General features: G+C 45.9%; 1 protein-coding gene across 1 annotated transcript in view; it reads left to right on the top strand.

Moving 5' to 3' along the window:
• Positions 1-21,227, top strand: part of PDGFRL (platelet derived growth factor receptor like) — a 33,922-nt gene that overhangs the window by 11,293 nt on the left and 1,402 nt on the right. Inside the window, exons 3-5 of the mRNA XM_023748190.1 lie at positions 14,192-14,343; positions 19,065-19,358; positions 19,823-19,962. Of these exons, the coding sequence (XP_023603958.1) occupies positions 14,192-14,343; positions 19,065-19,358; positions 19,823-19,962 (586 nt within the window). The remainder of the gene's footprint in view (positions 1-14,191; positions 14,344-19,064; positions 19,359-19,822; positions 19,963-21,227) is intronic.

The raw sequence follows: 21,227 nt of genomic DNA, 5'->3' as shown, positions 1-21,227 counted from the left end.
CACGTGGGGGCGGCAGGATGCGAGCCCTCTCCCATGTGCCAGACCTCCTGGCAGTGTTCAAGATAGGGTGAGGGTTAGTTAAAAACAAAAGGGTCCCCTGTATTTGTAATAATCTGTGTGATCTAAAGTAGCTCCAAAAGCTTTTAATTTTAACTTGGCTCAGTTCCGCTCAGGACTGGGAGGGGGAGGCAGTAATGCACCCAGCCCCGCTGTGCTGTTGTCAGGACAGATGAGGTCATGCAAGGAAAGCGTTGGCACACGTGGTAAGCCATGTCAACAAAGATGCGCTATTTTTATTCACAATACTGTGCCCAAGGGAGGCGACTCACAAGAAAACAGCCAGTTCTTTAGGAATTTTTTTATTTTTCAATTGAGGTATAATTGACATATGCCATGATGTTAACTTCAGGTACACATTAGGTATTGATTCAATATTTGTATATATTGCAAAATGACAACCACAATAAATCTATTTAACACCTGTCACCTCACATAGCTACAATTTTTTTCTCATGATGAGAAATTTTAAGACCTACTCTCTTAGCAACTTTCAAATATGCACTACAGTACTATAGTCACCACACCATACATTACATTCCCAGAACTTATTTACTTTATAACCAAACGGTTGTATCTTTTCACTCCCTTCACCTGTTTTGCACACCCAACACCCCTCCCTCTGGCACCACCAAACTGTTCCCTGTATTTATAACCTTGGTGTTTTTGTTTTTCTCTTTTAGATTCCACATATAAGTGAGACCATATAGTATCTCTCTCTCTCTCTCTCTCTCTCTCTCTCTCTCTCTCTCTCTCTCACTTATTGCACTTAGCATCATGCCTTCGAAGTCCATTGCTGTTGTCACATGTCAGGTTTTATTCTTTCTTATGGCTGAGGCAGAATCATTCTGTTGTACACCCCAGCCACCACACACAAAATATATATGTGGGTGAGGTCTGGGATTTAATGTGCAAATATGAAAATGTGTGTTATTGTGGCATGATCATTCTTTTTGCCAAGGACTTAAATATGCAAAATGCAAATAAAACAATTTTGAAAGTTATGTCAGGGGAGGAAGTAAAAAAACACACACAGGAATAAAGAATAAGCTATAAAATGGAAAATGTTATGTCTACTAGTATGTCACGCATAAAATGGCGCATTATAAAAAACAGCAAAACGGAGATGTCAGAGCTTTGCCTCCAGTCTGGGTTCAGCTGCCTGAATAGCAACATGCAGCCCATGGGGCAGCTGCGTGTGGGTGAGTGAGATGTCACTGCCCTCGGAAATCTGCCCAGGACTTCAGGTGTCACCCCCCACTCCCCCACCCCCGTCAACACTGCTCACTCTGCTTTGTCATCTACGCTTCACTTTTCAGACATTTGTTCAGATTGCCTTTTGGACTTGATCTTGACTTTGTCCTATTGCCTAAAGCCTTCCTCCCAACCCATCCTACTTCTCAGCCCCCAGGTTCAGTCTGGTACCTCACTTGCCTGGGAGGGGAGGTCAGTGCCTCCACTTCCCTAACAACCTTTATGAACTTGACTTAGTAGCTGGAACGAGGCAGGGCATGGGACCTTGTGTACCAAACAACATAGATACAAGGGAACGTGCATGTATTTCATAGGTGGCTCATGGAATGGCATGAGCTATGGCATCAGCAGGTGGGCATCCCGGGGGACGAGGCAGGGAACAGCAGCTGTCCATATAAGAGCAGGAGGGGTGACCATGGCAAGTGTGTCACAACTTGAGATTAATAGGCACTCAGAGATGAATAGATTAAAGGGGTTCAGCAGAGTGCACGCCAGCTAGAGTGGCTGTTAGCCTAATTTATGTAGAAAGACAGTCTATTGGGTCAGAAAGGTAACTGTGAGAAAACCAGACGTGGTCCTGCCTACCAGTGGCTTTGGAACAAATGTCACACACGCCAGATACAATTACAGAGCAACAACGGACAGCTTGTGGTCAAGTGTGAGTGCGCGGGGGGCTGACGGGAAGAGAGAAGGCTGCTGTCAGCATGGGCTGGAGAGACGGCTGGTTCATTGAGTGATTGATTACCTAATCGTAGGAGACGGGCCCTGAAGATCAGATGATGAGATATGGAAAGGAGAGCCAAGGAGACGGCATAATCGTTCCCCAAGAGATTGCCAGACACAGTCCGCATGGGGACCCACTGATCTGGCCTGGACCCTGCATTTTACAGATGATTAGGTTAGACCCACAGGGCTCAGGGGTGTTCTCCAGTTTGTACAGCTTTTCGTAAAAGTAGCCTGGACTTGAACCTAATTTTCAAGCCCCCTCCAGTCTCAAGAAAGCAGTCTCTTTCTCTAGGTGTCTGATGTTTGTTCAGAAGGCTGACCATCCAAGTAGCATTGGTATTTGTGGGCACCTCGAGAATGTTGCAAGATGGGAGGTTCGGGGGATCGCTCTCCGTTGTGAATGCATGGTGCCAGGTGCGAGTGGGGCCCCGCCCACGGCCCTGCATTCACTGTTATAACTTGGCCACAGTGCACTCACTGGCCGTGTGCCAGCCCATTGGTAACCGCTTGTTTCCCTAAGAGGGTGGTGGAGGCTTGCTCCATTGTCCTCTGTCACTGTTCTTCCCCAGTGTGGCCGTGAGCACTGGGGGAGGGGAGGGTGGGTGTCTGTATTTCTTGTGAGCTGTGTTAACGGGCTTATTCTACCTTGTAAGATTAGAACTGCCAGAAATGTAATGTGAGTCTTTAATATAAAGAACCCCCATACATCAGAATCATGTGGTTGCCAAGTGTGAGAGATGACTTTTTAAAAATTACATTGACAACAATGATTTCCTTATTTCTGTGAGTTTCTCTACATCCACTGAGCTGTATCTGAGCATCACCCGTGAACTGGCTCTGTGACCCTGGGGGAGCCCCTTGATCTGTGTAATAGGGATCCAACCAGGTGGTCTCTAAAGTACCTTCTAGTTCCAAAATGATGATTGGCATTTGAGGTTCATTCGCTTAGATGACACGGGGGCCAAGGAGTGAGAGCTCTTGGACAAATTATTCAGCTCAGTTTCACCCACTGAATTCTGTTCTGCTCACAGTCACCTATAGCTGCTGTCTGCATAGCATTGTGCCATGCAGAAGGCTATGGGTAACGCAGGCAAGCATAAGACATGGTTCCTTCTTGGAAAGGAATCATTTTACCAGAGACATATAACAGAGGGTTGAAAAGGTCACACAAGACAGCAGATAGATAGACAGGTGATAGATCGCTAAGATTTGTGATAAAGACATTAAGTGCTGGGTGTGAGAAGCTTAGATCTCATACCCCAATAGCACCTAACATTTCAGTGCTTTTTCTGTGCCAGTGTCCTTCTAGGATCTAATGCAGTTATTAACTAGCTAGAGGCCTGGTGCACGAAATTCATGCACAGGTGCGGTCCCTAGGCCGGCCCGGTGATCAGGGCCTATTGGGGCCGTCTCGCCCACTCCCTGGGGGCCTGCCGGCCACTGGATGGGGCCTGCCGGCCACTGGATGGGGCCCACTGGATGGGGGAAGGGAAGGGGGAGGGACCGCAGGAGGTTGGCTGGCTGTGGGAGGTTGGCTGTGGGAGTGCACTGACCACCAGGGGGCAGTTCCTGCGTAAGCGTCTGCCCCCTAGGGGTCAATGCACGTCATAGCGACCAGTCGTTCCGGTTTTTCTGGTCGTTCGGTGGTAATGGTCGCTTAGGCTTTTATATATATAGATTTTATTCTCATAACAACCCTGGAAGGTAGGGACTATTATTGTCTTCCTGTCTCAGATGAGGAAACTAAGCATGATAATATTAAATAATGTGTTAATAATGGTCACCAAGCCAGTAGTGTAGAGACAGAATTTGAATCAAGGAAATCAGACTCTTGAATGAAGGCTCTTAACCCCTGTTTTCCAAATGCCACTGGACAGAAAAGCTCTCGCTAAGGACAGAACTCTGAAGAACAGCCAGGTATAGGCCAGATGGAAAAAGAAGAGAGCCTTTGAGAGGGAAACAGGGGGCTGGATGGCTGGGGTGGAAACGAGCCGATGTGTCTGGGTTTGTGAGGACTTTGGTTGGATGAAGAGAAGTCTACTGCACAGGAATTGGGAGCCTTGCACTCTAGGCAGAGAAGGATGCGTTCAATTCTGTGTGCACTGGGAGCTACTCACGTTGTAAAGCCGGAGGCAATAGCAAAATGGCTTTGGGTAAAGTATCTGCGACCTTTTCTAGGGCATGTTAAGGGGATAGAGGAGCTGTTTTTCTGAGAAGGATCAGTTTGTCAGTTGATAACGTGTAAGGATTGGGACAGAGATGGAGGGTCAATGTTGATGTCAAGATTGAGCCTGGGAGAAAGGTGGAGCTATGACCCCATCGAAGAAACAGGGAGATCCAGGGGGGAACCAGGTGAGACGGGAGGCTGCCCGGGATCAGGAGCCTGGGAGGCAGGTGACGCGCCAGGGAGGGGGCGGCATAGCCTGGTGGCCACCTGTGCATGGGAAGCACAGCAGGTGTGGGTGAGAACAGTCACGTTGTATTTCTGATTGTTTCTTACATTCCCACTGGCAGTCTTTTTATTAATCAGAGCAAAATAATATATATCTACATATCTATATATCCTTATATAGATATATAGATAGATAGATATATGCCAGTATATATATTATTGATTTCCTAGAGGAAGGGAGAGGGGAGAGAGAGATAGAAACATCAGTGATGAGAGAGAATCATTGATCAGCTTCCTCCTGCATGTCCCACACTGGAGATCGAGCCTGCAACCCAGGCATGTGCCCTGACCAGAAATTGAACAGTGACCTCCTGGTTCATAGGTCGACGCTCAACCACTGAGCCATGCTGGCCAGGCTATACTGGCTTTTTTAGACCTTCCAAGGAATTCCTGCTTGTCCTGCCTTTGGAATCCACATGCAAAACAGGACAGCACAATATAAAACTCACCTTCAGATTTCTTAAAGTACAATGTACAGACTCCTTCATGATTAATTTTTACGTAGTGTATCATGAACATTATTCTGTGTTATAACTGTAATCCCATAGTACATGTAACTAATTTTTTTTTACTGTCACAGTCATTGCTGCAAGTAAACATCTAGATAGCAATGATTAATTCCCACAGAGGGAAAAATTGTTGGGCCACAGGCAGGCATGTCTTAAGGCCTTTATTCTAGGAACCCCAGTGGGATTTTCTGTTGGTTTATCAGGCCTGGCTTGGCTTATGGTGTCAAAGGGGTAGCCACGCCTCAATTTCTTAGAATCTGGGAAATCTCTGGAGGAGGAGGAGTCCCTTTTCCTTTGTACAGAAGCCAGATGGGTTGGCAAGAGAGGCAACAAGAAAGGATGACATCAGCAGGGTGGACGGGGTGGAGTGAGGAGAGAAGAACCTCCCAGTGGTTGGAGTCTGGTGTCAGTGTCAGGGACAGGAGCTGGAGGGCCATTCCCTGTGAAGAGTGAAGCATGCCCATTATGACTTTCTTTTTAATAACACAGAAGGATCTGCTGTAAGTCACTCCAGTAGAGCAGACCTGAGTCCCATTTCACAGACATTAACCTAACTGGTTGTTGGAATAGAAATGCTATGGTTATATTTTAAGGGTCTGAGAGAGAGAGAGAGAGAGAGAGAGACGAGAGAGAGAGAGAGAGAGAGAGAGAGAAAGAGAGAGAGAGAGAGAGAGAGAGAGAAGCTTAATTTCTGATATTGAAACTGTATTCACTTTGAAGTTTCTCATTTTGCATATTTGTTTCTCACACATTTTTCATTTTCACCTTTTTTTTTAAAAAAATCATAAACTGTGGAGCTTTGCTACACTTTACCCAGCTGTCTGTTTCCCAGGATGGGTGCTCTGTGGACATGGCTTCATTCCCAGCATATCATGGAACAAATATTTGTGACACATTCTTAAAGGAGGCTCAGAGTAAACACAGGCCCTATACAAACATTTGAAACACGGAGAAGCAGATATGCATGAGTCTCCTTGATGCTTGGTGCAGTTCCTTGCATGTGGTAGAAGCTAAATAATGTATAAATGTGAAATGACTGCTGGATAAGGAAGATATTTGATTACATCTTTTACTTTACTCTTTATCTCTGTTTTATGCCCATGGAGGCATGAGTCTCCAAGGCGGAATGTCTGGGATGATGAAGTTATTTATACAGACCTTCAGCTTCTCCTGTGGCTTCAACACTTGGGGAACGTTGCCTCACCTCAGTTTGCTCACCTGTAACATGGGGATAATAATAATACCTCCCTCACAGGGCTATTGTGTGAACACATGCTAAGCACTACGTAGGTTTTAGTTATTATCAGTAGTTTTTTCATCGTCATCTCCTGGGATTAAGAAAAAATAATGCATTCCTGGGGTATTTTCAGTTACACAATAAATGCTTAGTAACTGGTTGTTTTCGTGCCCTGTTGCCTTCCATTACTTACTAAATGTTTATTGGCCTTATTTCTTTTGGTTAATTGTCCATTTATTATGTTTATTGTGAATCCTACTGCACTAACATAATCAGATCTTCCATGTTACTGTTTTGTGTGTGTGATCATATTTAACAGGATTGGCAAGCTAGTTAGGGGCCCCCTCTCTCAGTCACAATTCCTTCAGCCCGTTTCATTTCAATGCCCTTTCCATTCATATTCGTAACCTGTGTCTATGTGATGCTAGAAGTTCACATAGTTCTTATAGTTGGGAGACTTTGGACAAGGCACTTCTCTAAGTTTCAGTGTCCCTCTCGGCAAAAGGGGGAACTGTACCTCCGTCCTAAGGTCATTTTGAGAACGAAAGAGGACCCTCATAATAACGCTATCTGAAATGTATTGAGCCTTTACTCTGACCACGCACAGTTCTAAGTCTTGAACTGATCTGAAGAGCTTAGTGCAGGGCCCAGCATTCTGTGAGGGTTAGCCAATATTGCTGTTGTTACTGCAAGCAGAAGAAGGGGTGTGGCCAGCCTGTGGGAGGTGTGAGCTCTAGCTAAGGAGTCTGATGGTCATGGTGGGGCTGGGATCTGAATCCCATCAGTGTGGCTCCAAAGTCCATGATCTTATGCCTCACATGACCACTGCCTCTCACCACAGGGCTCTGCCCACCTGTGTTCTAAATTCCCTTTGCTACTCATGGAACCTGCCTTTTGTCTCCTTTCGGAGGATCTTCCCTTGGAATGTGTGCCCCATATTGTGTGCAAGTTGAAATCCTTCCCTTCTCCCAGGGCTCTCAGCTTCTCCTGGTTACTTACCTTCCTTGGAATTCCCATGGCACTTGTATAGGGGAACTTGTGAGCAGGAAGCTCTTTAGACATCACTGTGTCCCTCCCTCTCTGTTCCAGAACCTGCCATTTAATTTGCACTTTAAGTATTCTGGGGACCAATGACTGAATATCTTGTCATCCATGGCTCACCTCCTGCCCGTGGATTGTAGGAGGACAGGAGCATGGACCCCACCCTCCTCACCTAGTCACTGTCCAGGAGAGATGCCCAGTGGTCCCTCACTTTGGGAGCTGTCAGCCCAGCCTCTGTCTATCCATGAGACAGGTCCCCTTCAGAAGAGTGTGCTGGGCAGCGTGCAGGAAGCTTCAGGCCTCGGACTCTGTAAAGGCCAGGGGAGCCCATTGGAAGAGCCGCACACGCACACATGGCCCTGAGTTTGAACAAACGCTCTTGGAGGTCTGGACTCGTGCGTCACTGGGCTCACTGTGGGCCAGGTCGGAAAGTGCTAGCGGGGGAGGAAAAGGCCTCAGGTGAGCTGATGCGCTGGCACGTTCAGAGCCACATCCAATGAATGCAAATTCCGCTTTTCCTAATTATACTTTTGGGGGGCCACTTTGTTGCAGCACCTCCTTTTGCTCCACTCAGCTCCACATCCTCCACGTCTTCCATCCCTGGGGTGTGTTGCGTGGTTACCAGAGAAGGGAAGGGTCTTTGGGTGGAGGATCTCTGCGCAGCGCCCGGCAGGGCTCTCTGAATCCGTGTCTACACTTCATGGTGCAGACTCTTCCCTCGGCGGCTGGAGGCCATAGTCCAACCCCGTGGGCAGCCTGCCCCCTGGACTGTGTGAGGCCATTAGTAGAAATGAACACTTAAATCCAGGCCTTTAGACTGTAATCCTGCTAAATAATTTGTTTCCTGTTTAATATTGTTTGCCTCTGAGAGGGGGTGGGAAAAATCCAGAAATGTTTTCCAGTGCATTTCCTTCCTTCCACCCCCAATCCTGCTAAAGATACAGCATGCAGACTTCATGGTGGCGGTAGGCTTATTCCCGATGCTAAATTCTCATGTGCCCAGTTCCTTTCCCGTAGGAATGGCATCCAATACTTTTTATCACTACAGTGCTAGCAAATGCTGGCCAAAGTGCCAAATAAATGTATTGATTACTTGCTGATTTCGTACCCTGGTTTTGAACTCTGCAGGGAACATGGCCAAGACATTCTGGCCTACTTGGGAAGACCTCCACCTTCCCTTTCTCGCCACCGTTCCATTTTTTTATTCTGCTGAACTATAGCTCCGTCCTCACAACTGCAATTGCTTATTTGGTGGTTGCCAAATACTTTCATTCTGCTAAAGGAAGTGTAAGTGTGTGTGTGTGTGTGTGTGTGTGTGTGTGTGTGTGATCAATCCCTCTTTAGGCATCTGATGCTTTTGAGCTTTAATTGCATGAATATTTCTCCCTGATGTTTCCCTTATCCAGTTCTTCTTTCTTTCCTGGTCTTTTCTCTCTCCTCTATCTACCTCTTCTTTTTCTTCCGGCCCTCTAATTTGGCTCCAGATTTTGTCCTCAACCTATTCCCATCTTGTCTTGATGCTTTTTCTTGTTGACTTCGTTCATTCCTTTAGTTTCCACTTTTACTTCTGTTATAAACGATGTGGAAATATAAATCCAGTGCTGTTTTTCTCCTCTGTGCCAGGCTTGAATTTCCATCTGCTTATAGGACATCTGCACTTAAGTGACCCACATTTGATCCCAAATCCCAAATCCCCACTATTATTTTGCCTACCCCCAATCTCCTTTCTCTTCTCAACTATCCCATTTCAGGCAGTTAAAACCCCATTCTTTCTAGCCAGTGTGGTTCAGTGGTTGAGCATCGACCCATGAACCAAGAGGTCACTGGTTCAATTCTCAGTCAGGGCACATGCAGGCTCGATCCCCGGTGGGAGGGCGTGCAGGAGGCAGCTAATCGATGTTTCTCTCTCATCGATGTTTCTCTCTCTCTGTCCCTCTCCCATCCTCTCTAAAATCAATAAAAACATTTTTTTAAAAAAACACAACATTCTTTTTAATAGAAATATAAAGTAAGTGGTCATTATTGATATCTCTCTTTCTTCCACCTTGCTTACTATGTCTGTCAAAAAATTTCCCCAAGAAAACATTTCTTACATTTGCTTCACTGCCACTGCCAACACCCAGCCGGGCCCCAGCATTTGCTGAGTATCATGGTAACAGCCTCTCAGCCTCTCCTCTTCCTCCTGCCTCCCGACTCCTGTTCTCTTTACTGGTGACCTGGCTAAGGTGGGCCCATCACTGCCCATCTCCCAAACCGAAGGTGGCCCTTCCTGCCTGGTGAGTGAATCGTGAGCCCTTCTTGTTGTTCTCAACCTTATGTCCTGTGACTCCCAACCCCCCTCCCTCTGTCTCCTTCCACAGTTAATGGATTGACTCCCCCAGTCATTGAGTGCCTTCTACCCACCATGCACTGGGACTATGGCAATGAACAGAGGTCCCTCCCACTCCTTATGGGGCTGGAGTTTTCCTGAGCAAGTGAGCTCACTGCTTCTCAGCCTCCTTGCTGTCCGCTGCCTCTCACCCCCGCTGTTAAAAGTCCAGCTTGTCTTACCTCCTCCCAGAGCTGGCCTCAACTTCTTCAGCCCACTGTGGTGAATCCCTTTTCAGAATTCCTGTTGTTGCTTATTCTCTGATTTTTTCATGTATATTAGTTATAATTCCTAACTGGATTGTAATATCCTTGAGGTCCACTGGTTTTTGTTTGTAGTGCTAACTATGCCCAATGTTGTGTGTGTGTGTCATTGTTGTAGTAGTATGCGTAATAGCTGCTACTAATCTGCAGTTATAGGTAATGAGGCTATAATTAGGGTAATACCGTGAACCAGGCATGGCATGCAGTGCTTTCTGTGCGTTTTCTTATCTGACGAGTGAGTATTGATTACAGGCTTAATTGACCAAAGTCATCGACTCCGTGCTCACCAGCTGTGGGTCTCAGGGAAGTCACTTCTGCTCAGACTCAGTTTCCTCTCCAGCAATACGGGGAGCTGGATGTCTGCTTTTCCAGGTTCTTTCCAGTTCCAACCCTTGGTTCGATTCAATTCCCGTCCACTCATTTCTAGGGAATCCTTACTGTGTACTCTGCACAGATTTATTGCTTAGGAAATATAAGCCAAGTATGGCACAGTCCCTGCCCTCAAAGTTGTCACCATCCTTTGTAAATAACAGGAAGCCAGGGATGCCTGAGGGGGAGAGAACAAGGGACCAGTTACATCACTAGGAAAAATCGGGGAGGTCTCTGGGAGTCTATTCTAATTAGAAGCTTCCTGAAGGAGGAGAGATTTCCGTCCAGTTGAAAGGAGGCAGTCGACCCGAGTGGGAGTGCAGAGGCACCTCTTGGCAGAGCTGGTGGGCACAGCTCTTCAGCGGTGAGCCAGGCCGGCTGTGTTTAAGGCCAGCCGGCCAGACATTTTGCTGTGAGCTAAATTTAAAGGGTGACTATACTGATATGGCTGCTACACACAACCAGAGAACCTCGACTGCATCCGAAAAGGATGTGGCGCTCCTGGGGGTGAAACTTTTGGATATTTGAGATACATCCCCAGATTAAAACCATCTCTTTTGGCATCTGCACAGGCTCAGCCCCAGGGGAACATCTGTCCCAGAATGACACATCTGGGTTCCTGACACAATGCATCACAATGACAACTGGCTAATACTAGTGTTTCATAGTAATACATATTTATTTATGACTCTCCTCATTTCGAAATGGAACTGGAGGGGTTTGCAAATACATTCACAGGGACAAGATAAAAATACAAGAGGTAAAACATGAGGAGATAAACATAGAAATAATAGGGTGAGGCAAAGGAGAGGTGCGAATGCCCAAAGGCTCTGGATACTTTTACCAGAGGTGGGCTGCACAGCTGGGGCTCTGCATCTGAGCAACTAATGCATTTTGTCCTAAAGAAAAGTGGTGGGTTTTTTCATTTTCTTATAATAAACATTTTATTTTAGAACTATTTTTGATTTACAGGATTACTCTGCAGAGGTAGTATAGAGAATTCCTGAATATCCTATGCCCAGTTCCCCTATTAGTAACATCTTATATTAGTATAGCACATATAACACTATTAATGAACAATATCGAAACAATATTAAGTAAAGTTCATAGTTTATTCAGCTTTCTCTTATTACCTAATGTCCCTTTTCTTTTAAAATTGTTTTTAAATTTTTCAATTGCAGTTGACACACAATATTACAGTAGTTTCAGCTGTACAATATAGTGACTAGGCATTTATATCACTTACAAAATGATTCCCTCAATAAGTCTAGTACTCATCTGAAACCATGCATATTATATTATTATATTATTGACTATATTTCCTAAGCTGTACTTCACATCCCTGTGACTATTTTTGTAACTGGTAATTACTTCTTAGCCTATTTGTTTATTTATTTTATTTTTCAGATTTCCCATGTAAGTGAAATCATATGTTATGTGTCTTTCTCTGTCTTATTTATTTCACTTAGTATAATACCCTCTAGACCAGCAGTTCTCAACCTGTGGGTCGCGACCCCTTTGGGGGTCGAACGACCCTTTCACAGGAGTCGCCTAAGACCATCAGAAAACACATATATAATTACATATTGTTTTTGTGATTAATCACTATGCTATAATTATGTTCAATTTGTAACAATGAAAATACATCCTGCATATCAGATATTTACATGACGACTCATAACAGTAGCAAAATTACAGTTATGAAGTAGCAACGAAAATAATTTTATGGTTGGGGGTCACCACAACATGAGGAACTGTATTAAAGGGTCGCAGCATTAGGAAGGTTGAGAACCACTGCTCTAGGCTCATCCATGTTGTTGCACATGGCAAAATTTTATTCTTTTTTATGGCCAAGTAACATTCCATTGTATATATCTACCACTTCTTCTTTATCCCCTCATCTATCGATGGACACTTAGGTTGCTTCCACAGCTTGGCTACTGTAGATAAAACTGCAGTGAACATAGGGGTGCACGTATCTTTTCGAAGTAGTGTTCTATATTTCTTTGGATAAATACCCAGAAGTGGCCTCATCGTGGCTTTTTCTTTCCATCCTTAGTTATAGGACTTCTGTTCAGCTAGTGTTCAGGTGGGTCTCGGTGATGGTTGTTCCATAATTTAGTTGTAATTTTGATGTGGCTGTGGGAGGAAGGGGACATAGCATTTACCTACTCTTCCATCTTGACTGGAATACGTTTTTTATTTTTATTTTGTGTGTGGTTTTATTTTTTATTATTAAGTTTATCAGCATAATATTGGTTAATAACATTATATAATTTTCAGGTGTATGAGATTATAATTTGATATTTGTGTGTTCAACGCCCAAAGTCTAGTTTCCTTCTGTTCCCATATATCTGACCCCCTTTACTCACTTGGCCCTTCCCCCTCCCTCTCCCTCCTCTGGTCATCACCATTCCGTTGTCTGTATCTATGAGTTTGTTTTTATTTATTTTGCGAGTTCTTATTTTACTTTTTATTTTATTTTTAAATTATTTTTATTGTTTAAAGTGTTACAGATGTCCTCCTTTTTTCCCCATTGACCCTTCGTCCTCCCCACTTCCATCCCCTCCCCAGGCCTTCACCCCACTATTGTCTGAGCCATGGGTTATGCATATGTGCATAGAAGCATAGAAGTTCTTTGGTTGATCTCTTCCCTCCCATCCCTCCGTCCCCTTATTTTACTTTTTGTTTTATATTCCACATATGAGTGAAATCATAGGTGGGGTTTTTTGTCCTTTTCCGTCTGACTTATTTCACTTAGCATAATCTTGAGAGAATTATGCAAAGTTTTCATTTTTAATACAATAATACAGCATTCTGAAGATTCCAAGCTTTATTCAGAGACTTGTCCTTGCTGATGAAAGAGATTGTGCACACTGATAACGCTGGGTTATTTCCTTTATGTCAACTGTGGCTGCAGTGAAGTCATTAAAAACAAAAGCTGAAAGCGGAACACGGCCCAGGCTTTCTGGCCGAGTTTCTATGCCTGCGTCGCAGTGGACCAGTGGTTTTACTTAAGGAAACCCCAGCTCTGAGATGGAGGAGAATTTCCTCCCTTTAGAAAACATAACTCTCTTTTTTAAAAAATCCTCACTTGAGGTTATTGTTTCCATTGCTTTTTAGAGAGAGTGAATGGGAGAGGGGGAGAGAGGAACATTGATGTGAGAGAGACACATCAATTGGTTGTCAGGGATCAAACCTGCAACCCAGGTACGTGCCCTTGACTGGGAATTGAACCTGTGACCCTTTGGTACGAGGGCTGACACTGTAACCACTGGGAAACACTGGCCCAGGCCATAACTGTTGTTTTTTAATTCCCTTTAGAGAAGGTTCCTGTCTCTGCCTCCCCCCCACACACACACGTTCCCCCAAACACACTTTTTTTAGTTAGTTTGTGCCATCAGAGAGAGGGCACTCTGCCCCAACCCACTGGGCATTCATATGTGAGAACAGGGGAGCAGAGAATGAAGGCCCGGGCCCGGGTGTGTGCATTTGCATGTGAGAACAGGGGAGCAGAGAATGAAGGCCCAGGTGTGTGCATTTATATGTGAGAACAGGGGAGCAGAGGGCGAAGGCCCGGGTGTGTGCATTTATATGTGAGAACAGGGGAGCAGAGAATGAAGGCCTGGGCCCGGGTGTGTGCATTTATATGTGAGAACAGGGGAACAGAGGGCGAAGGCCCGGGTGTGTGCATTTATATGTGAGAACAGGGGAGCAGAGAATGAAGGCCTGGGCCCGGGTGTGTGCATTTATATGTGAGAACAGGGGAGCAGAGGGCGAAGGCCCGGGTGTGTGCATTTATATGTGAGAACAGGGAGCAGAGGGCGAAGGCCCGGGTGTGTGCATTTATATGTGAGAACAGGGGAGCAGAGGGCGAAGGCCCCGGTGTGTGACTGGCTTTGCTTCTGTTGACAGTGTGAAGCAGCATGAGCGCTACAGCCAGCTGACCCTGGTCAACTCCACCGCGGCCGACACCGGCGAGTTCAGCTGCTGGGGGCAGCTCTGCACCGGCTACATCTGCACGAAGGACGAGACCAAAACCGGCTCCACCTACATCTTTTTTACAGGTAAAAGGTTTGCTGCCTCAGTGGACTCTTCCAACATCTGGACTTGCCCAGGGTAAAGGTTCCACTGTGTGCTGAATATCAATAATGACAGTCAGAGCCCCCCCTGTCTGTCAGGCCCTGGGCTCAATGCTTTCCATCAATTAGTTCAGGTAAGTCTCTCACCAGCCCTTCAGGGTGAGTACTAACATCATTTCCACTTCTTTTTCCCAATGGAAAAGTTGAGGTGTAGAGAGATTAAGTAAGTCCTTAAGGTCACACTACAAGGAATGCCTGTTATCAGAATTTGAACCCAGGACAGTCTGACTCCAGAGTTTGTACCTAAATTGTCCAATATGGTAACCACTGGACACCTGGGGCTATTTACATTTAAGTGGGAATTAAAATTAAACAAAATTTAAAACTCGGTTTCTCCGTGGCCCTTACATGTTTCAAGGGCTCCATTGCCACATGTGGCGGCTGGTGGCTGTCCTAGTCGACACGTGACAGAGAACAGCTCCATCATTGCAGAAAGCCCGGCTGTCGACTTTGAGTCACGTGCTCTCATATCTGTGATGGTCTTTCTGGAACCTCCACAGTCCTGGGATGCCTGGCCAAAGGCCTCCTTGTGTTTGTTCTCGTGAGTGCTGAGAGCTGAGGGTTGAGGGGCTGGGTTCCCAGAGGTGGTGGTCCTTGAGTCTCCGGCCCCAGTCCCTGAGCCTGAGCGAGGTGCCTGAGAAGGCGCAGGTCAGAGTGAACTCTCCTCTCCTGTAGTGCTGGGTATGGCGTTGCCGGTGGAATTGCACTCAGAGAAAAGGCATTGCGAAGGAGGTTGCAGCCCCCTCCCTCTTGGAGGAGGGGGATGGCGTTCTCCAGGGCCCAGCGGTCAGGGGTTTCAGGGCCTTACAGAGGCCACCCCCTGGTGAAGTCAGAATTCTTCCCTTTTTTTAAAAAAAAAAAAAATTGATTTCAGAGAGGAAGGAAGAGGGAGAGGGAGATAGAAACATCAGTGAGAATCATTGATCGACTGCCTCCTGCCTGCCCCACACTGGGGATCGAGCCTGCAACCCGGGCTCGTGCCCTGACCAGGAATCGAACCGTGACCTCCTAGTTCATAGGTGGACGCTCAACCACTGAGCCATGCCAGCTGGGCCAGAATTCTTTCTTAGTGTCGTAGGCAGGCACTTTCAGGAGATTTGTCCACTTCCTGAATCCATCTGCCTTTCAGACTGTCGTGATTTAGGCCTATGACTCAAATGACCTGATGCCCTGGCCATTAATGAGTGCTTCAACAAAACCTCACATATAACTCCTTCCCATCCAGAGAGCGCCTCTCTGGCCAGCGCCTCTCATGGCCTGGAGGCCCGTGGATCTCATTTCACTTCCAAACGCCCCCGGGAACTGAGTAGACACTGCTTTATTATCTCTGTCTGAGAAATAATGACGCTGATGCTGAGACTCAGAGGGCGAGGTGACCTGCTCAGTGTTTCATGGCTTACAGCGGCAGAGTAAAGAGTCCAGCCCTGCTTTTCTGACCCAGGATCCAATGTTCTTACTGCCCTGGCCCGTTTTGAAGACCAGGTGGTGGATTGATGGGCAGACAGACAGGCACTAGCTAGCATAACTGGTGTTGTCAGGAGAACTGCTCGCAGTTGTTCACAGGTAATCCCTTCTGATCCTCATTCTGGAATGTGCTACGCAGAAAGCCCACATGCCTTAGTGTTACACCGCCCTGGGAAGCCACAGTGGAAAAGGCAACTAAGACTAATCAGGGCCTGTTGTTTGGATGAGGACTGATAGCCTATTTCAGATGACAGAATGAGGACTTTTCTGTCACAGTTAGCCCTTTTGTGTCTTCCCAAAACATTGGTTTTCGAACTGAGATTTTTGAACTGAAGACCTCCCTTGAGCAAAATGTCCTATTAGGGTCCTGGGCTCTCTCTGAGTTTTAGAGGCAGGTCTTCTCCCTCAATTCAGGGAAGCCCCTTTGTGAATCAAAGGAACACCCCCAAATTAATATTTATTTCAACATAGATATTATGTTGAGCATCGACCTATGAACCAGGAGGTCACAGTTCGATTCCTGGTCAGGGCACATGCCCGGGTTGCGGGCTCAATCCCCAGTAGGGGGCGTGTAGGAGGCAGCCAATCAATGATTCTCTCTCATCATTGATGTTTCTCTCTCTCTCCCCCTCTCCTTTCCTCTCTGAAATCAATCAAGTGTGTGTGTGTGTGTGTGTGTGTGTGTGTGGCGGGGGTGACCAATGTGTTGTAGCATTCCTCAACACAAGTGAAGAATCCAGTTGGATTTTCAGTATAGGGTTTAGCAGTTTGTCTTCTCAGGCCTGGGTGAGTCTGCAAAACCAGGATGGGCTGTGATGAGAGCTGAGCATTCTGCTGCTGGCGCTGGCTCCCTTCAGAACATATGCTTCCCCTCTGCCCACACAGAGAAACGTCTGGCATTCATTATGTTCGCGTGTTCCCTGGAGCTCGATTGCAAACACTGTGAAGCTTCCTTTTGATTATTGGTAATTTGTGCAATTTTTGTGTGAATTTGTGCGACTGTCACATATTATATTTAATCTTATCCAGGAGGCACTCATGCGTTTTTTCCCCCTCTCTAACTTTTTATTGAAGTATAACAAAGAAAAGTACACACATCATAGCTATACAGCTCAAATAAATTATCCTCAAGTCACATGGAACTGCCACCAGATCAAGAAGGAGAACATGACTGACAATAGGCCTTTCTCGTGGCAAAGGGCTTGGGCTCCAGTCTTCATATGCAGTAAAACCACACTAAGGAGCACTTGTATGGAGTTGTAATCATTTGGATTTTAGCTTATAGCCTATGAAGTAATTATTTTGGAAATCTAAATTTTCATGTGTTTAGTTTTCTTAAAGTAATATTTTTTATTGATTTTTTACAGATAGGAAGGGAGAGAGATAGTTAGAAACATTGATGAGAGAGAAACATCGATCAGCTGCCTCCTGCACACTCCCCACTGGGGATGTGCCCGCAACCAAGGTACATGCCCTTGACTGGAATCGAACCTAGGACCCTTGAGTCCGCAGGCTGACACTCTATCCACTGAACCAAACCGGATAGGGCATAAAGTAATATTTTTTATCTGCTCAAGTAGATGCAAACATATTTGCAAGGGGCATATGTCATCTACAATTCTTTGAACTTTAACATACTTTTTTGGGTAGATGGAATGTACTGATTATAAGTGAAATTTTTTTCTATTTGTTAAAGCAACCGGTGTGGTCACTTCTTTTCAAAGCATGTCCAAGTAAGACCACATTTTTGTGTTGTGGAATTCTGATTGTTATCATACTGGCTTTGCTCACTGGTTCTTTTTCTCTACAAAACCTTAAAACAAAAGTTGCTTCTAAACCTTGCAGTCATAAACTCCTTAACTGTTTTGGCCAAAAAGATATCTTGAGTACTGTCCACTCTGGATTCTTCTCTTTACAATGGGGATGACATATCCAAGGCCCCGCAGATTTGCTCTTTGTGAACACAGGACTGTTAGGTGCCCCTTGCCTACGCCTGAAAGCCAGTTTCTCATGAAGTGGCATGAACCACCCAGGCTGACGTAAAGCCTAGAAAAGACAGGGCCTCTCTGAGCCATGGCGTACTCTCCCTTGACCTCAGCCAGAGCCAGGGGGAAGGACTTCCATGTTAGTTAAGTTGCACCCATTGCAAAGAAGTCTTGGCTCATGAAGACATGTGATGATATATCCAGAAATTCTGTCCCTGACCTAACACATCACATGGACTGTCACACAAAGAAGGGTAGTGGAGGAGAGAGCCAAGAATAATTGGTTGTTTCAGGAGCATTGCAGGAAAAACATGGGAAACAATTGAACAAGTGTTGGGGCGTAATTAAGTTAAATGACCTCTTAATTACGATAATATCCTCTCATAGTATAGAAAACAAAAGATTTAACGTGCCATGCCGAAAACAAACAAAAAATAAACCTCAACTCAAAGTCCTCTGTACTAAGGAAAGGTGGGGCATACCAGTCCTCATTTCTGTAAGATAAAAATGCCATTTTCTCCTCAATTCTGTAAGATAAAAATGCCATTTTCTCCTCATTTCTATAAGATAAAAATGCCATTTTCTCCTCATTTCTATAAGATAAAAATGCCATTTTCTGTGCTTAAAACTTGAGAGGGAACAGGGGTATAAGAAACTGGCTGGAGGTCCCCAGCCCTGAGGCAGCCAAGCTGAGCTCAGAACCTGAGGTTAGCGGTAGCAGGTTCCTCATCTGTCTCTTCTCCATTCCCTCTCCATGGGCCTTGGCAGGAATGAGGAGCACTGGGCTGGATTCTTGGGGGAGCTCTGCTGTGCTGGGATCCGCCTCCAACAGCACTTCCCGAGCAGGTCACGGGGCTAATTTCTCCAGAGACACAGCGGATTGTTTCCAGGTCTTAAGGCTGCTCTGGTCGTATGGACATCAGTCTCCTCCCCTGCTTCCTCAGGGAGTAACCCATGGGCCTGAGTTGGGCTTGAACTAAGACCTATTTTATTTCCCTTAAGGAGATGGGAAATAATAGCATCCTTCTTCAGAAAGAGGAAAATTATTTAAAAATAGCTTTTTCTACTCATAAGGACTCAGTATTCTGAGTATATTGTCAGTCTCCTCTCATTTTTGTGCCCTGGAGTCGCGAATCCATAAAGTGTTCTTTACCTTGCTCCTCCAGAACAAGTAAGCCCGTGTCTCTTGCTTTGCAGAGAAAGGAGAACTCTTTGTACCTTCTCCCAGTTACTTTGATGTTGTCTACCTGAACCCGGACAGACAGGCTGTGGTTCCTTGTCGAGTGACTGTCCTGTCAGCCAAAGTCACGCTCCACAGGGAGTTCCCGGCCAAGGAAATCCCGGCCAATGGAACAGACATTGTTTATGACATGAAGAGAGGCTTTGTATACCTGCAACCTCATTCTGACCACCAGGGGGTGGTCTACTGTAAGGCGGAGGCCGGGGGCAAGTCGCAGATCTCTGTCAAGTATCAACTCCTCTACGCAGAAGGTAAGGGTGTTTCCTACCAGTGCCTAGATTTCAGTGGCTTCCAGCTGGTCAGTAGCAGGCACTGCTGTTCCTGAGTATGGATGGAAATTAGGAGGCACAGAATGCTGTTCTTAATGGCTCCTTTATTGCACCACTATTTCTAGAATGTTCTACTAGTGCTTCCTTGTCTGTGACCATGACCTTCAGATGAACCCCTGGCAGACCTTTTAGCCTCCTCCCCTAATCACAAGGGAAATGGCTGGGCCTGGGGAGTTCTGGGTGCTGACCCCATTCGGACCACCAAGGTAGAGAAAGAGGAGGCTTCAAAGAATCCGAAAGTGGTGGGGTGGAGGTGGCCTGGTGCTCACTGGGCGAGGCGGAAATGTGACACATCCGTCCAAAGAAAAGAATGTGCCTGTAGGTTTGTCTTCAGTGTTGCACTCATGAATTCCATCTCACTTTCCCTGTCTCCTGCTTAATGCCAGTTCCCAGCGGCCCTCCATCCACAACCATCCTGGCATCTTCAAACAGAGTGAACAGTGGGGACGACATCAGTGTCCTCTGCACTGTCCTCGGGGAGCCTGACGTCGAGGTGGAGTTCAGGTGGATCTACCCAGGCCAGAAGGTAAGACCTAACCCTCACTCAGCCAGTTGTTCAAGTTTAGGTTTGTCTCTCTCTCCCCCACCTGCCACTGATAAAGACCTTAACGTATGAGGTGCAAAAAATGAGTGGGACTAAGGTAGGTGCCAGGGCTTGCTGGTTGTCCTCTGAGACAGCGGTCGCCAACCTTTCGGACCTCACGGACCACCCGTGGTCCACGGACCACCAGTTGGCGACCACTGTTCTAAGATGTTTCAGTATATTTACAAATGGCTTTTTTTCTTAATAGAAAAGGTGACTGGGTTCCATCAGGTAATTCACTCAGTGTACCCTCTTCATATGTGATTTATCTTCATAATTCTTTTTAAATATTTTTTTAGATAGAAAAATCAGTGATGAGAGAGAATCATTAATTGGCTGCCTCCTGCACAACCCACATGGGGGATCGAGCCCATAACCTGGGCATGTGCCTGGCCAGGAATTGAACCGTGACCTCCTGGTTCATAGGTTGATGCTCAACCACTGAGCCACGCCAGCTGGGCTGATCTTCATAATCCTTAAATAAGAAGGAACAGGGGCTTGAAAGGGACAGGAGGGGCCTCCCTCTTTCTCCACCCCAACCTCAACCTTCAGTCTGAATTCTGTCGATTAGAGGCCAGTCTAACTTCCTTCTGGTGCCTTTCTGTCTTGCACACAAGCTGTGCCCATGGCGAGGAGCTCTGAGCAGACAGGCCCCGTCCAAAAGGTGCCGTGAGGCCAGAGATCTTTTTAAAATAGATTTCCCATAAAAGCAACTCCAGCTTATTATTTAGCCTCCGTGCATGCTCTGCTAATAGAAACAGCTCTGCTACCAACATGGAACGATCCCTTTGTTGCCAGAAGAGATTTGGCCTCTTGCAATGTACTCAGTAGCCAATACCCTTCTGGCTCTATGGGCTGTGATTGGTGGAAAATAACTCTCCCCGGAGAATGGTATTTTCCGGGCTCTGGTACCTTACTTGCTTTTACACAGTTGTCACAATTAGAAAACATGAATGGTTTTCAATAGAGATTTATTTTACATTGCTAATTATTATTTTATGAGCAGAAGGGGGATTAACTGAGTTACACTATATTACAATTGTTAAGCTAATCCAGAAAATACTACTTTCTTATCACCGGATTTGGATGAAGCCTCTCAGAGGTGACCGTCTGACTTTCTGGAATAGGGAGTTACGTCACTTAGGGCGTCACGTTATCCATCCCTGGTACAACTTTTCTCCCACATTTGACTTATCATCCTTCTCTTT

The sequence above is a fragment of the Myotis lucifugus genome, unplaced genomic scaffold (assembly GCF_000147115.1).
Source record: "Myotis lucifugus unplaced genomic scaffold, Myoluc2.0 scaffold_1188, whole genome shotgun sequence".
Lineage (NCBI taxonomy): Eukaryota > Metazoa > Chordata > Mammalia > Chiroptera > Vespertilionidae > Myotis > Myotis lucifugus.
This window is presented reverse-complemented; position numbering and strand designations above follow the sequence as displayed.